Source organism: Balaenoptera borealis (genome assembly GCF_965194805.1).
Source record: "Balaenoptera borealis genome assembly, chromosome: 11".
In the NCBI taxonomy this organism is placed as follows: Eukaryota; Metazoa; Chordata; class Mammalia; order Artiodactyla; family Balaenopteridae; genus Balaenoptera; species Balaenoptera borealis.
In genome coordinates, this window is record NC_138868.1 from 46,024,025 (window position 1) to 46,040,915 (window position 16,891).

The 16,891-nt window shown below is 44.0% G+C and overlaps 1 protein-coding gene and 1 pseudogene across 5 annotated transcripts in view; one reads left to right on the forward strand and one right to left on the reverse strand.

The window, feature by feature from the left end:
- LOC309605602 (large ribosomal subunit protein eL42 pseudogene) overlaps positions 1 to 16,891 on the reverse strand; it is a 621,562-nt pseudogene that overhangs the window by 144,217 nt on the left and 460,454 nt on the right. The gene's annotated exons all lie outside the window — the stretch shown is intronic.
- Positions 1 to 16,891, forward strand: part of IRAG1 (inositol 1,4,5-triphosphate receptor associated 1) — a 149,301-nt gene that overhangs the window by 111,734 nt on the left and 20,676 nt on the right. For all 4 annotated transcript variants that reach the window (XM_082341467.1, XM_082341469.1, XM_082341466.1 and 1 more), the window contains 6 exons: positions 2,577 to 2,607; positions 4,985 to 5,125; positions 5,613 to 5,744; positions 7,762 to 7,903; positions 15,364 to 15,413; positions 15,949 to 16,056. In XM_082341467.1, the coding sequence (XP_082197593.1) occupies positions 2,577 to 2,607; positions 4,985 to 5,125; positions 5,613 to 5,744; positions 7,762 to 7,903; positions 15,364 to 15,413; positions 15,949 to 16,056 (604 nt within the window). The remainder of the gene's footprint in view (positions 1 to 2,576; positions 2,608 to 4,984; positions 5,126 to 5,612; positions 5,745 to 7,761; positions 7,904 to 15,363; positions 15,414 to 15,948; positions 16,057 to 16,891) is intronic.

A 16,891-nucleotide genomic window follows, 5' to 3' on the forward strand; every position in this document is an offset into this window, starting at 1 on the left:
GCACATGAAAGGATGCTCAGCATCAGTAGTAATTAGGGAAATCCAAATTCAAATGGTTTATCATGAATAATAAATGATAAATTCATTAAATGAATGATTTATCATTTATCATAAATGATTAAAATGAGATGTAATTTTATATCCCTAGAATGGTTTTAATAAAAAAGATGGGCAATAACAAATGTTGGTGAGGATGTGGAGGAAATGAAATTCTCAGGAAAATGGTGCAGCCACTTTGGAACAACAGTTCATCAAAAAGTTAAACATACAGTTATTGTATGGCCCAGCAATTCCACTCCTAGGTATATAACAAAGAGAAATGAAAATATATGTCCACACAAAAACTTGTACGTGAATGTTCAATAACAAGCATTTTTCATGATAGCTAAAAATGGAGACAAACCAAATGTCCATCAGCTAATAAACAGATAAATAAAATCTGATATATCCATAGAATGGAATACTATTCAGCCATAAAAATGAAATACTTATATATGCTACCAGATGGATGAACCTCAAAAACATTATGCTAAGTGAAAGAAATCAGTCATGTGTTGTATGAGTCCATTTATATGAAATACCCAGAATAGGGAAATCCACAGAGACAAAGTAGATTAGTTGTTGTATAGGGCTGGGGATTGGGGGAGTGACCACTAATTGGTATAGTGTTCCTTTTTGGGAGGATTAAAAAGTTCTAAGATTGACTCTAATGATGGTTGTACAATTCTATGAATATACTAAAAACTACTGAATTGCAAATGTAAGAGCATGAAAAAAAAGGAAAGAACAGTAAATGCAAAGGCCCTGGGGCCACAAGGACGTAAGTGTGTTTGAAGAGCAGAATGGCGAATGTGGCTGAAGAGTGGGAAGAGTCCGGTAGGGGCCAGTTCACAGAGGCCTTTGATTTCATTCTAAGGCCTATTAAGGCAATTTGAATTCTGAGGCACATCCAGAGTGGTCTCCTTGTACGTCACCTGCTAGGCCTCCGCCTTTTTGGAGGGTAATGGCTCTGCCCCTCCCTGCCTGTGCCAGTTCATGAGGCACAGCTCTCTGCTTCAGGAGCTGACCTTGTCATGTGGCTTCTTTACGTAAACCACACCTCCCTGGGTCCTCAGGGCCTTGTACATTTTTCAAAAATGTGCTCTATAGCAAAAAAGCAGAACGTGAGTCATCAAGGTAGTAAAGTAAGTTTGGTAAATAATTGATGAAAACGTAATTTTCACATAATACCCAAACAAAGCCAGGAATCAAACGCAAGCTCAGTGAGTTTGATAACCCATTTAAGCAAGATGTGCATGTCCTATATGACAGCTGAGATTGTGTTGGCTGGCCCCCAGAGGAAAGGGCCTGACGGGTGGGCCTGTGGCCAGAACTGCAAGGCTCAAACAGCTTTGCACTTGTTTATCTCGTGCTCTGTACTCTGCTGACTTGATGGCCGTGGGGTCTTGTTGCCTCATCCTGACAGGAAGGTTCTCATAGTCCCTCGTCAGGGGTGAGAACCAGCCCCTTGCAGAGATTGCTGACCCCTACCTTTGCTCTGGGGGTCCCTCCACACCCGTCAAAGGGAGGAAGCTGTGTTTCCTGAGAACCTTATCGATGGCATGCTCTGTTGCCAAGTCCTGTGACGCCAGTAGGACTCCTCCCCGTTCTCCCACCCCAGCACAGGAAAGGGCCCTTGCATTATTTACGTCGTCCGGGTTTCAGAGCAGGGCTAGCTTTAGTCACCAGCCAGAGCAGCAGCCGAGCAAGGGTGCAGAGTGGAGGATGCTTGCTGTGGGAACCGCACCCTCTGCACCAGCTGGGGCTCTCTTGCCCAATCTCTGATTCCAGCCATCAGAAGAGGCTCTTGCTGTGGAGAAGAGCTCTGGCCACTCTTTCCTACCATTTATTCTCTGGCTCACGTGCACACTTGTCACACCCGTTGGAGGCAGGAGGAGGGTCAGGCTTTGCAGGCCTGGGCAGCCCCAGAAAAATTATAATGACTGTTCAGATGTATACAACTTATAAAGTGTATAGCTTGTATAGTCTTTTGTTAAGTCCTCACAGCATGCCTGTGAGTTAGTCATAATAATAAACATCTCCTGAGTGCCCGTTGAGTGTGGATGTCATATGAATATACACATATGTACATATACATGTATATACATATATATACACATACATACATGTGTGGATGTCATATATAGGTGAATATAGACACATATATATACACATTGATACATACATATATATATTCCTTATAAGACTCCTGCAAGGTAGATATTATTCCCATTTTACAGATGAGCAAACTTAGATTAAATAACTCATCCAAAGTCACACTTAGTGGAGGCACTGGTGGAGCACTGACCCCAGGATCTAATAGTTTCCACCATACTTCCTCTGCAGGAGTCACTATCTTGGCGAATACGTCACGGGTTACAGAACTCACACAAAGGGTACCCTGCATCTTTTCCATCTCGCCAGCCCTGCTTACTCTAATTCCTGGAAACACCTGGTCTGCCTGCTGTTCAGAGGCACCTTTTGGTTTATTTCAAAGGTTGGATAAAGTTCATTTGCATGTCTTTTCTTTTTCACAGTGCCCCTCCACTCACTGAAAAGGAAGTTGAGGTAAGTAACTCCAGTGTTCTATGAAATTGAGTACTTGAGCTTGAGTGGGTTCATTCAAAACATTTCCTTCTCCAGCCTCTGCTCCTGACATTTTTACACAAACATGAGAATGAGTGGCCATGGGGGGAATATGGGCATCGTGATCAGCCCTATTGAGCCACCAAGCCCCCGACCACCACTCCAGTTAATGGAAGATTTTGACAAATTTCGTCAGGGATGAGAAGGTAGCTGGAAGTTCCACATTTCATCAACGATTATTTGTTTTCTTTAAAAGTATGACTTAGATACACAAAGCAGCTGGGAGGCTGCAGAACTGAATCAAATTTATTTCAAAATTATTAAAAGACGATCAGATTTCACGTTTCAAACTTTGGTCTGGAGGAAAAAGGTGCTTTCTTTCTGAGGGTTTCAGACGTAAGGAAGCCAGCTCAGCCAAGGCGGGTGGCTATGCTGTCAGGTCTCCCACCTTCCCTGATTCTCCCATGATTCTCCTCAGGGCCTCCTTGTCTCTGTAGAGAAGCTGTCCCAATGGGGCTGGTGAGTGAGCTGAGAGGAATTTGCATTTCATTCTGGCGAAGGGGTAGATGGACAAAGAGAATGCATCGGAGGTGAGACAGTGAGGACCTCCGACACCAGCAGTAGTTTGTTTCCATGACGATTACATTGGAATTGATAGAAGGAAAGGAGCAAGAACATGGATGATTCCAGAATACTTCACTCCAGGTTGGGAGGATGGAAGATTTTACAGTCTTAAAACATGGTTTACGCTTGATAACAAGAAAACGAACATACACTTACTGAGACCCAGTGGACCACATAAGCAAAGGGAGATGGACTGCGTAAAATATCTGGCACAGATAGTAACAGTTACCTGGCACACACATATCCATCCTTTCAGCTGACCCCCCCATCAGCTCTGAGAAACAGGTAGAGCAGGAAGCAGAACAAAGGAGGAAACTGAGGGATTAAATAAGTTATCTGAGATCCCAGACCCCGTGCTTAGCAGAATCAGCATTTGGAGCCAAGTGTTCTGACTGAATTCAGGGCTCTTTATATCACACTGCCATTAAGGGGATAACCCAGTTATAGAGAACTAAATATTGAGCATTGTTGATAAATTTGACTGAGGTTTGGGCAAGACAGAGAATCCCCACCCACTGCCACTGGTGGTGATGGCCGTGGGCACTTTGGTTAAGGGTGTGCTCCTGTCCTCAGGTGTGTGCTGACACAATCTGTGCTCAGCATGGTGAGAGGAGCACAGGCTTTGGAATCAGATAGTCTGAGGCTGAATTCTGGTTCTGCTACTCCCTTGTGACACCTTGAACAAGTTAATGACCTCTCTGCTCTCGGTCTCTTTACCCATAAAGTGGACATAACAGTTCCTATGGCAGAGGATTGTTGAGGGATTAAACAAGCTAAGGTGCGTAAAACTCCTGGCAGTTCTGGCATATAGCAGATGCTCAATAGGGAGTAGCTTTCAATGTGGCCCTCATCATCATCATCATCGAGCAGTTCAGGGTCTTCAGTTCTCCATCTGGAGATGTCTGCCCACCGTGGGCCATGTTACATGAACTTCAGATGCTCAGGCAGAATCAACTCACCCTAAGGGTGTAAATCTTCTACCACTTGACACAGGCAAGGCAAATGAAGGCTGTAAAAATGAAGGCCATTGCCTCCTTCCTGTGTAGAGTCCATCTGTGTATTTCTCCTCCCCAGTAGTTTCCTATTAGACCAGGAATTCCATGTCTGATCAACACCACCTTTCAAAGTTCATTCATGCAGGCTGCATTTTTGGCATGGAATATTTGTTCCAGAAAGCTTCTCCTAACAGAATCATACCTGGCTTTATTTAATCTCCTGGCAGCTTGTAAAAGCTGCTTTCAGCGTAGGATTTGGAATATTCAGATAAGATGCTGGTTGAAGTTTGCTTTGAGTCAACAGGCTTACATCTCAAGTGGGGTTTCTTTAAATACAGTAGTTTCATGCAAAATCTCCAAAACCCGCATGCCATAAATCCTAGCGTGAATCCAAACTGCTTACACAATCAGCTGTGTTGGCCTGAGTTTATCTAAACCCAAATACAGGATGTTATTTTCTTGACATTCAGGAAAAAGCAAAGTGTTATTCTCTTATTCTTTTTCAGTAAAATGTGTTTGGTCTTCTGGTCCTGGGAAGGACCTAGCATGGATCTCAGGTTACTATTTGGCCATCTTTTGGGCAGTTTACTTCATTAAGGGAGAGTTTCACTTGTTCTTGGCTGCTGTGGGAGCTGGTTCCAGGAGCTGATATAAAATCCTTGAGCAAAAAATTCCACCGGCAGCCTTGCTCCCTGCAGTAACTCCTCCTAGCACCTCTCCAACACTCTTGTTCCCAACAGAACGTGTTTGTACAACTGTCCTTGGCCTTTAGAAATGACAGCTACACCCTAGAATCTAGAATTAACCAGGCGGAAAGGGAACGCAACCTGACAGAGGAGAACACAGAGAAGGAACTGGAACACTTCAAAGCTTCCATTACGGTAATTGTGGAGCCTGATTGGGGAGTCCTTGCAGGAGACACTGTCCCCAAGGGCTGTGCCGGGTCTCCTGCTTTTCTCAGTCACCGAGCAGAGTATCCTGAAGTGAGAAATGGGGCCAAGGCCCTGAGCCAGGCAGCCTTCCTCAGAGCTGGGAGGAGCTGAGGCAGAGATCCGGAAGGCTTGGTTACCTTAGGGCTGTAGTTAAGGCCTCTGAGCCCTTGGCAGCTTCTCAGGAGGGGGGCTGGATGACCTGGGATGGCAAAGGGAGCCCCCTGGGGACCAGAGACCAGGCTGTGATTCCCTTCCTTTAGGCCAGCCAGCTATAGAGTGTCCACATTGGACTTCTCCAATCCCAGAAGTAGCCGTCGCCTGGGCCCTGCAGAGGCGCCTCCTCTCGGCCAGGATGGGGCCAGGGCTCGTCTTGTGACAGCCCTGGTCAAGTCTTGGTCTGTGAGGACCCCACGTGATGTTCCTTCTCCCTCCTCAGTCCTCAGCTTCACTCTGGCACCACTGTGAGCACCGGGAGACCTACCAGAAGCTGCTGGAGGACATCGCGGTCCTGCACCGCCTGGCTGCCCGCCTCTCCAGCCGAGCCGAGATGGTGGGGGCCGTCCGCCAGGTGAGCTCTGCTCTGTCCGCAGTAACTGGAGCAGCGATGTAAGCAGTGGCAACTACAGATACTGCTTATTGATGGCTTCCTCTTTGCCAGACATCCTACGTCCGTAATTGTGGTCGTCTCAGTGTATTTTTGATGGACCACTAAATTCTTGAGGTACTCCCCAGAAAAAGCTTTCTATGGATACCTACGTTTGAGAACTGCTGCATACTACCTTCCTTTCTTGGAGATTTCTGAGGCATGTTGGCATAGCAAGGCTTTGAGAAGTCCTGTAATGAAAAAGTCTGTTTAACATTACTGACGTATTTCTCAAATGTATTTGAGTAAAGAATCACCCACCCCACCACTTCTTGTTCCCACAAAATACCTATTCAACTCCCAGGGAACTAGTATTTGGCAAAATGTGCTTTAGGAAAAACTGCTTTGTTTCATTAATCCTCCCAGCAACTCTGTAAAGTAAATAATCTTATCCCCTGATGAAGACGTGAAGTCTCAGAAAGGTAATAGCACTAGCGTGGGGCAAAGCTGGGGTGCAGGCCCAAGTCTGGCTCCCTCGCAGCCACTTTGAAGTCGTGAGGCACTCAGGGTGCCACCTGATCCAGCATGGTGTTGTGGGGTCAGACTGCCTGAGTTCTCATCCTGGCTCCACAAGGATTCACTGTGTGGCCTCGGGCCTCTCTGCTCCAGCTTCTCCAACCATAAAATGCGGATGCTGACAGTATCTGCCATACAGGGCACTGTGACACTTGTAAAGCACCTGGATGTCGTTATCACTGTTGCTGTTACTGTGGACCCGTGTCCTGCTGCATGGTTTGCATGACAGGGGTGTTCCTGGGGCCCAGCCCTGGGCAGTTCTCATAGAATAAAGGAAGGACAAGCCACGGGGCTGTCCCACCCGTGTGCTTCCGGGGAAAGGGCACCCAACTCAGCAGCAGCACCCAGGAAGCCACTCCAGCTGGGAGCAGCAACAAAGGGAGGGCTTTAGGGAAGTGGCTGGTCTCAGCTCAGGGCTGCGGGGACTTTGTCCAGGGGACAGTCACTGAGCGTGTCCCTCTGGGGACAGGCAGGCCGCGGGCAAGGATCTCTGAGGGATCCACGGGGTGTCAGTAGAGAAGACTCCTCCTCATTTTGCACAGCCCTCATGAAAGCGTTTCTCAGCCCATGCGCGGCTCACTCCAGCCTTCACCCTTCTGCAAGTGGCTTCCGTGTCTCTGTCCTCACCGTCTTCTCTGGTTCCACTGGACTGGTTCAGGCACTCATCCTCTCTTCTCTTGTTGCTCTTGCTGCCACCAGTCTCACACCCTTCAGTCCAGTCTCCACTGGCGACCTGATTATGACACTCCCTTACTTTAAGACATTCGATGGCTCCCCTCTTCCTTCAGAATAAGTCCAAACTCCTTAGTCTAGCATTCAAGGTCCTTCACAACCCAGCCCTAACTCACCTTTTCTTCCTGTGAACAAACCCAACCATTTGCTGATTCCTACCTGAGTAGGATGACCTGTGCTTTCCTGGCTTTCCAGACAATTCTGGTATACGCTTATTGTCCCAGCATAATTCTTGATGGCACCCCCTTTCACTCTCCAAAGGATCCTGTCTGGAGGGGAAATCCTCACCTCGATACAAGCCTTGTGATGTCCTGCCTCTGGACCTTGGCTCTTGGAGTTCCCTGGCTAATGCTCTTTGTCTCTCCTGCCCATGGCTACGTGCCCAAACCCTACAGCACTTCACTCCATCTCAAGAAGCCTCCCCTGACCCGTTCTCTGCAAGCGGAGATGACTCTGCCCCCTCTCATCTCCTGAGGCTTTGTGGCTGGGCTCGTCCTTGTTATCCCTGAGCACAGGTGCCTGAGCCCCCGTCTCAACTCACATCCCAGACAGCAAACTCTTAGAGGGCAGAGTCACGTCTGATTGGTCCTTGTATCCTTTCGAGTCCCCCAGCCCAGAGCTTGGCTCAGAGCAAACAGTGCTGATGAGCTTTTCATCCAAATGCCCTGTGTGTTCACACTCTTCTTCCCTGCAGGAAAAGCGCATGTCGAAAGCAACAGAAGTGATGATGCAGTATGTGGAGAACCTGAAGAGGACGTATGAGAAGGACCATGCAGAGCTCATGGAGTTTAAAAAACTTGCAAATCAGAATTCAAGCCGTAGCTGTGGCCCCTCTGGTAAGGAACTGGGTTCCTGCCCACCCCCGACCTTGGCCCTGTGATATTGGGTCCCTGATGGATCCAGGCTAGGATCATGCCTATGGGACAGCCCCAGGGCCTGTGTTAGGGTGAGCAAAGCTTGCTGCCTGGCCCAGTGCCGCCCACAGGGGCCTCACAGTCACTGTTCCTGTGAGCTTGGGGGCCTGGAACCAGAAAGCATGAATGGCCCCCAAGCAACTCCTGATAAAAGTAACCACAGAAGCTGATCACTGATGCAAAGCCCATAGGCTGCAAGAATTCAACCTCCTTTGTGAGAGTGGCACACCCCAAACCTTTCAACCTTTGTGCTTTGGGGTCCCCCCTTTGGGCAGCACATGCTAAGGAAATTGCACTTTATCCTGGAAAGCATTAGGGATCCAACCAAAGATTTTAATCAGGGAAATAACATGATCATATATAGTTTAGAAGATTCCTTCTGGCAATGATGTGGCAATTACATTACTGGGGTAAAGCCAGAGACAGGGAAACCCACAAAGCGACTATTACAGTAATCCAGGTGAGAGATGGAGTCTGGGCAGGGGGGTGGAGTGAGAGCCTGGGTAAAGGAGATACTGCTGAGATAACTATTAGACTCGTGGGCAAGACAAATGCTTTAAAGAAATACTCTCGTTTAAAGAAGTTCTATACAGGTTGCTATAGAACAGAGGAAGGGCCATCTGATTCCACTTGATATTGAGTTGCTGTGGTTTTTGTTTTCTTTTGTTTTGTTTTTTGTTTTTTATTGAAGTATAGTTTATTTACAATGTTGTGTTAATTACTGTTGTACAGCAAAGTGACTCAGTTATACATATATATACATTCTTTTTCATATTCTTTTCTGTTATGGTCTATCACAGACTTTTTTTTTTTCAGGAGAATATCATTGTTATTTATTTATTTATTTATTTATTAACATCTTTATTGGAGTATAATTGCTTTACAATGGTGTGTTAGTTTCTGCTTTATAACAAAGTGAATCAGCTATACCTATACATATATCCCCATATCTCTTCCCTCTTGTGTCTCCCTCCCACCTTCCCTATCCCACCCCTCTAGATGGTCACAAAGCACTGAGCTGATCTCCCTGTGCTATGTGGCTGCTTCCCACTAGCTATCTATTTTACACTTGGTAGTGTATATATGTCCATGCCACTCTCTCACTTCGTCCCAGCTTACCCTTCCCCCTACCTGTGTCCTCAAGTCCATTCTCTACGTCTGTGTCTTTATTCCTGTCCTGCCCCTAGGTTCTTCATGACCATTTTTTTTTTTTAGATTCCATATATATGTGGTAGCATACAGTATTTGTTTTTCTCTTTCTGACTCACTTCACTCTGTATGACAGACTGTAGGTCCATCCACCTCACTACAAATAACTCAATTTCATTCCTTTTTATGGCCGAGTAATATTCCATTGTATATATGTGCCACATCTTCTTTATCCATTCATCTGTCGATGGACACTTAGGTTGCTTTCATGTCCTGGCTATTGTAAATAGTGCTGCAGTGAACACTGTATCACAGACTATTGAATATAGTTCCCTGTGCTATACAGTAGGAGAGTTGCAGTGTTTTAAAGTAAAAGTAGGAGTTCTCCAGGCTAAAGGGGGAAATACACCCCAAGTGGAGGAAACAGCTTGTGCAAAGGCGTGGAGGTTGGGCTGAGAAGACTACGAAACAAACAGTCTGATGTGGTTTGGGGTGTTGGAGTGTGACAATGACACGTTGAAGGTAAGACTTGTTAGACCAGGGCCACATGCCAGGCCCTGCGAACAATCTGGGTCTTTGTCCTCCAGGCAGTGAGGAGACACAGGTGGGTTTACACCAGCCGACATAGTCAGATTTTATTTTTAGAAGATTGCTGACTTCAGAGTGGGCGATGCATTAGGAGAGTGTGGACATTGAGGGATGGAGAGACGAGTTAGGAGGCTTTGCCACAGTCCAGGAGGAGGAGGACGGTGCTGTGGACCAGTATCTCTCCTTGGGAGCTTGCCAGGGTTTAGGCTCTGGCTGATGAGGTGTGGTGTTAGCAGGAGAAAACAGACCTTTTAGCAACAGGAATCCCTCTGGAATGCAAACATCCGTGTTACCAAGAGCAGAGGGAGGGAAAGTACAGAAAGTATAACAGATGGAGAAACCTTTATAAACAGGAGGTTTCACAAGTTTCCTGGGGAATATCAGTGACGCTTCCCAGGGTCCGAAGGCTGCGTACACGTGCTCCAGACCGTCTGCTTTGGTCTTGGCAGCAAGGCTCCTGACCCACATGCAGCTGGGCCTCTAAGAAACCTCTCTCTGTCAGTGTTGGAAGTTGGAGAAGCTGCCACCAAAGAAATCCTAACATGTGTGCTCTTACAGTATTGTCCTGCAAGGTGCAGGGTCTCCTGTGAACCACCTTACCCTCAATTTATGGAATGAGCACAGTTGCCCGTGAGTCTCATCCATTCATTCTACAGACATTTATTGAGCATCTCTGGTGTGCCCACGTGATACTGGAATACAGAGGTGAAGTGTACCCAGCCCCTGACCCAAAGGAGTTCTCAACCTGTGGTGAGGGCAGGGCAGTGTAAGCAGTGCTGTGACAGATGTAAGCAGACTTTATGGGCGCACATGGCAGAGTCCCACATTCTGTCTGGGGGCATGAGAAAGTGCTTACAATCAGACGGGAGCCGGTAGTTGAGTGTTGAACGGTGAATGGGTAGTTTTCACACATCTGTTCCCACTCCACTGTTTTTCCAAGCTACACCTCAGCTTGGGCTGGTGCAAAGGGGCCAGATGTGCCCATCAGATACTCTGTGACCATTCCCTGATGGTGGTTGTTCTTTAAGCTTTTATATGACTTCTTTGTCATATATGCAATCTTTGTCTGTGCCTGAAGACTACAGTGAAAGAAAATATCTCTGATTTCAAGAAAGGTGATACACATTCAGAAGAAAAAAAAAAAATCTATTTTTTTTTCTGAATATGAAACATGCTGATTGCCTGCATTTTGGATTATTTCCTTAAGGTAGATTTCCAGAAGTGTAAATACTAACTCAGGGGAAAGGAATATTTATAAGGCTCTTTTTTTCTGTATAAATAAAATCTTTATTAAACAAATGGAAACAGAGAATTGAATAGTCACTAGGGAGCTTCAGGGGAAAAGTCACTTTTACCAAATATCCAGAGAGGGAAAAAAACACAAACTTCAGTTGACAGGAGTTGTGACCAGAATCATCAATAAAGTAGTGTCACTGCAATGCCTAGCTTTTAGAAGAAATTAATCAAGAGTCAATATAAATATCTCATAGATTCTCTCTAGTCATAGCACTCCACGTTTACCTTTAAAAAATGGGAAACAAGTGAGGTTTGTTCTCAAGGAATCTTTTCCCACTTTGAGACCTTCATGCTGTCCCTTGACTGAAATATATCCCTGAAATCTTACCTTTGTCCATTCTACTGTAAAAAATGCCCCAGTTTTGTGTTCAATTCCTTGTATATTTGCTCTCTATATTTAATGGTGACAAACTAATATATGCTCAGTTTTCTGTGATTAATAAAGAACAGTCATTCCCTCTATCAGATGGATTTGCATTTTAACAGGGAATTCTGATGACAGACAGATTCAGAGTTTATGTCACTAATCTTTTTTTTTTCTTTATACAGCAGGTTCTTATTAGTTATCTATTTTATACATATTAGTGCATATATGTCATATAAGGCTCTTAAAGCAAATTATTTCCAAATAACCCATTGATATTTCCATTTAATGGGTAACAGTGATGCTCAATTCATTGTGCCATGGACATTCTTGTCTTTTCTTTTTGAAAATATTTTTGACTTTGATGGGCCAATATCGTATCTCTTCCCATAGTTTTAATTTGTATTTCTTGACCTTTTCAAATGTTTATTGGGCATTTGTATTTCTACTTGTGTAAATTCTCTAATTTTTTGCCAACTTGTGAGATTGGTATTTTATTAACTGTATGAACTCTTCATATACATAGAATATTTTCCGGTTCTGCTGTTTTGGCTGACTAGAAAACTTGAAAATCCTTTGACTACAAATACTTAGAAATTTCTGCTGGATAAAGTGAAGCAAACATTCGTCTAAAAGAATAGCTGAATCCACAAGAAAAGAAATTGAAATACTCAGATACAAGAAAAGAAAAGAGAACTGAAACCAAGCTGACCCTGCAGCTTCCTTGAGGATAAGAGTCAGCCTCAGCTATCTGGGCTCTGGGCTTTTGCACTCGCATGCAATCTGAGATGAGGCCTCGGACACCCAAGGCAGAGAGTTGACTCTGAGCCTCCCACAGAAAGTTAAGGCTTTCCAAGGACTGCATTTGTGGAACTCACCAATTCACAATGGAACAAATCAAGGAAGTTTGTCTGTTTTACCCTGAGCTCTAGTAAGAAAAAAACACTTTCTCCTTCCTCATAGGAAAAGTGCATACCCACAAAGTACATGCCATAACAAAAGTGATGAAGCAATATGCAGAGATTCCGAAAAGAACATCACAATGGTGCTGCTAGGAACACTGCCGGAAACAAACATAAATCACTCTGGAGAGACACACCCTGCGCCCAGGAGACACAGGATCCTCTAAGTAAAGCTTCACAGAAGATGAGTTTACAATATAGAATTATAAAATAGGAAAACAATCTACCACAAGCAAGAATCATCAGACACCCAAACAACAGGATGATATGCTAAAGACAGCAGATAATAAAACAATCTGATACATTTTTTAAAGATATGTGTAAAATTATTAGAGGCATAAAAGAACAAATCAGAAATATGAGAATAGAAGACTACAACCATCAAAAAAAGAATAAAATAGAATCCTAGAAATGAGGAATAGAGGCGTGGAAATTAAAAACTCAGTTGTTTAGGAGTGGTAGTTACTAGAGTTGACGCTGTCCCTCAATATTCAGATCTCCTCCTCCTGAATGTGCCCATTCAGATGGGCACACTTCTCCATCCCCTTGAAGTTAGGTGAGGCCATGTGATTTGGCATTAAATGTCAGTGGAGGGACATGTGTCGCATTTGAGCTGAGGTCCATAAGAACTAGTGTGCCATTTGCCGTATGTTTCTTTCTCCAGACATGACAACCATCACTGCTCCAAAATAGTAGAAGCTCCATCAGCCTGAGTCTTGAGTGAGGGGATGCAGAGCAGAGCCTGCTGCCAACTCATAAGCAAGTGGACATGTAGCAAAAGCAAGAAATAAATCTTAGTTGTTATAACCCACTAAGGCTTTGGGGTTGTTTATTACTGTAGCATAGCCTAGCTTATCCTGATTGGTACAACATTTACATCAGATTAGGAACAGCTGAGGAAAAAATTTGTCAACCAGAAGACAGATTTGAAGAAGTCACCCAAAATGCAGTTCAGAGGGATAAATTAATTTAAATATGAAAGAAATGTGATACGGGATATAGAATGAGAAACTTCGAAATACTTTTATTAGGAGATCCATAATGAGAGAATAAGGGAGAGAAAATATTCAAAGGAATTTCCCAGGATCTGAGAATTTTCCAGAACTAAAGAAAGACATGAATCCTTGCATTTAGAAAGTACAGAGACTCCCAAGCAAAAGAAATAAAAACACATCAGAGAGAAACTTTAGAACCCCAAGGACAAAGTGAAGTTCTTAAAAATAACCAGAGAGAGAAGACAGATTATTCACAAAGGAATGGCAAATTCCAAGACCAATAATAGTACCAGGAGACAATGAAGTAGTGTCCAAAGAGCTGAGAGAAAATAACTGTTAACCTGGAGATAATACTACCAACTAAACTATCATGCAAGCTTGAGGGCTTTGTAAAGACATTTTATGGCAACAACTGAGAAAGTTTACCTCTCACAGATCCTTGCCAAAAGAACAACTAAAGGATGTACTTAGGGAAAAATAAAATTGAGATCAAAAGAAAGTCGGATGCAGGAAGGGATGGTGATCAAAGACATTTGTAAACATGTGGGTAAATCTAAATAAGCATTCACTGTGTAAAACAACAGTCATCATAATTTGGGATTCCAAAAACAAAGTGAAATAAAATACTGAAAAACAGGGACTTCCCTCGTGGCACAGTGGTTAAGAATCCGCCTGCCAATGCAGGGGACACGGGTTCAAACTCTGGTCAGGGAAGATCCCCCATGCCGTGGAACAACTAAGCCTGTGCGCCACAACTACTGAGCCTGTGCTCTAGAGCCCGTGAGCCACAACTACTGAGTCCGTGTGCCACAGCTACTGAAGCCCGCGCACCTAGAACCCGTGCTCTGCAACAAGGGAAGCCACCGCGATAAGAAGTCCGCACACCACAACGAAGAGTAGCCCCCGCTCGCCGCTACTAGAGAAAGCCCGTGCGCAGCAACGAAGACCCAAGACAGCCAAAAATAAAATTTAATTAATTTAAAAAATACTGAAAAACAATATAATTTAAGTTCAAAGGGGTGATCATTGTTTTAAGGTTGATTCAGGAAAAGGATAGATATCTGATTCATTTAAAATCTAAAGTCATGTAACATGTTAAAAGTTTAAGGGGGCACACTAAAGATTACAACTAAAATATATAAATTCCAAACCAATCTGGGGGGAGGGAAGGTTAGAAAAACTTCAATTAATGAAGCAAATATAAACTACAAAATGAGATGGTAGAAATATATCAATGATAAGAAATATAAACAACTTAGACTTGTTGGTTAATAGAAAACCTCAGATTAGATTAAGAAAAAGTGTTAGTTATGTGCTTTTCAAGAGAAACACCTAAAATACATGAATATGAGGAATAGACAGCTATACAGACTAGATGGTATTGGTCAAACTGAATCAAACTGAACTGAGCTGTCAAAAACCTTTCTCTACACATACTGGTGTTTTCTAGTGGTAGTATTATCCAGGTGTGGTGCTAAATATTTTACATGAATTTTATCACTTAATATATGTACTAAGGAGAAGAAAATCCAGGGGTGCTAGTTTCTTTTGTTCTGAATTATTTTGCAGTTGACATATTGAAATTACTGTTGTCAACAAGTTTCCATTTTTTATTGACACCACACTTTCCTTGTTCATAATTTCCGTGACTGTACATTCCTTGAATGAGCAAGAAATGACCCAAAAAGCCCTGGTATTGCTACGAGGAATCTTCACATACTCTCCACGGCATAACCCAGAGACCGTGTGGTGGTGTGAGGTGGAGACCAGAGGTGCAAGACTAGGGATTCTCATAGTGGCCAGAGGAGTTAGGATGAAGCCTCTGTCCCAAAAAAACCCCACCCTGCAGATGATTGTCTCAAAAGGTCAAGTGTCAAATTCAGTGACGTCTGCACCCAGGCCCTTGGGACATCCCTTGAGGGTCAGTTCTGGCCCGTAGATACCTTGGCTTAGTTTCTGCTATCTGCTTCCTGCTGGAGCCTACTCTGAAAACTAACCTGTGTTCTTCTCTGTTCCCTCCTGCTGCAGAAGATGGGGTCCCTCGCACAGCGCGGTCCATGTCCCTCTCGCTGGGAAAGGTATGCATGTTCAAGGAATACTGGGGAAAGAAAGACAGAAGTTTCCACAGTCAGCCAGGAAATCAGTCATTCTTGGATCCACAGGTGCAAAAGAACCTCTGGACAGAGTCTCTCATTCAGCTTCCGAACCTTGCTAGCTCATCCTCCAACCTTCCCTTGCTCGTGGCTTCCAGGACTGCACCATCTCTTTAATGAACAAGAAATGATGCACAAACTTTGGTATTGCCATAGATCATTTTCATACACTATCCAGGGTTTCATACACTGGCCAATGACCGGGCGTCATTTCTGATCCATCTCTTCAGGATCTGATAAATTAAAATCAGAACATGTTGAGAAATCACTCATCACTAATAAAAAAAATTTGTTAATTTTGGCCACTCTCTCTACACCAACCCCCAGCACCATCACTACCCTAAAACCAGGATAGCCAGTGAACACAGCATTAGGAATTAGAAGGCATTTCCCAGGCCTTTCTGAACTTTGGGTGCTGCCCCCTCCATGACACTGGGCCTGATCCCTTCTCTTCCCACAGAACATGCCCCGCCGGAGGGTCAGCGTTGCCGTGGTGCCCAAGTTTAATATCCTGAACCTGCCTGGCCAGTCACCCAGCTCATCCCCCATCCCCTCCTTACCAGCCCTGGTGAGTATGATAATGCTTGCCTCCTGGGCCCCAGGCTCACAACTATGGGGGTGACCTGGATGGGGTAGGGTCAACAAGGAGAGGAAATTCCCAGCACAGATTCTGGGCTATGGGTTCAGAAGCCTCAGTATAGACCAGGCCCCAGGTCTTGTACTGCCCTGAGAAGACTCAGTGTCCTTGAGCAAAGTGCTGGCAGCTCAGAGAGTGTTCCTTGCAAAGTGTATCTCTTTTCACGCTTCACTCTGCAGTGGGTTTAAGCAGCTGAAGATTGCATTATGGAGTACTTGGTAAGCTGAGCTTTGAGCCCTAGGCCCTCTGATTCCAGAGCCTGAGTTCTTAAACCCAATGTTACCCTACTTTGATTCATTACAGCATTGTTTACAACATTGAAAAGTTGGAAATAACCAGAATTCCCATTAATAAGAGATTGGTTCAATAAATTATGAAAAGCCCAATAAGGGGTTTCTATGCAGCTGCTAAATATATGATTAAAATATAAAATTTTATTTATCGACATGAAAAAAGTCTATAATTCATTATTAACAAAAAGCAAAACCCCAGTATATACAGCGCAACTCTGTTTTGTAGTTTAAGAAAGAGTTTTTCTATGTGTAAACAGAAAATTCTGAAAGAATGTAAGTAAAACTACTAATAATGGTTATCTCTGGGCAATGGTAAAATCACAGGTGATTTTAATTTTCTTGATGCCTTTTTATATTTCTAGAGTAAGAATGTATTACTTATCATCAGAAAAAAAGATCCACTTCAATTTTTTTTAAAACAAAGACTATTCCTATAAACAAATATTTTCTAGATCCCAGAACTTTGTGAATCT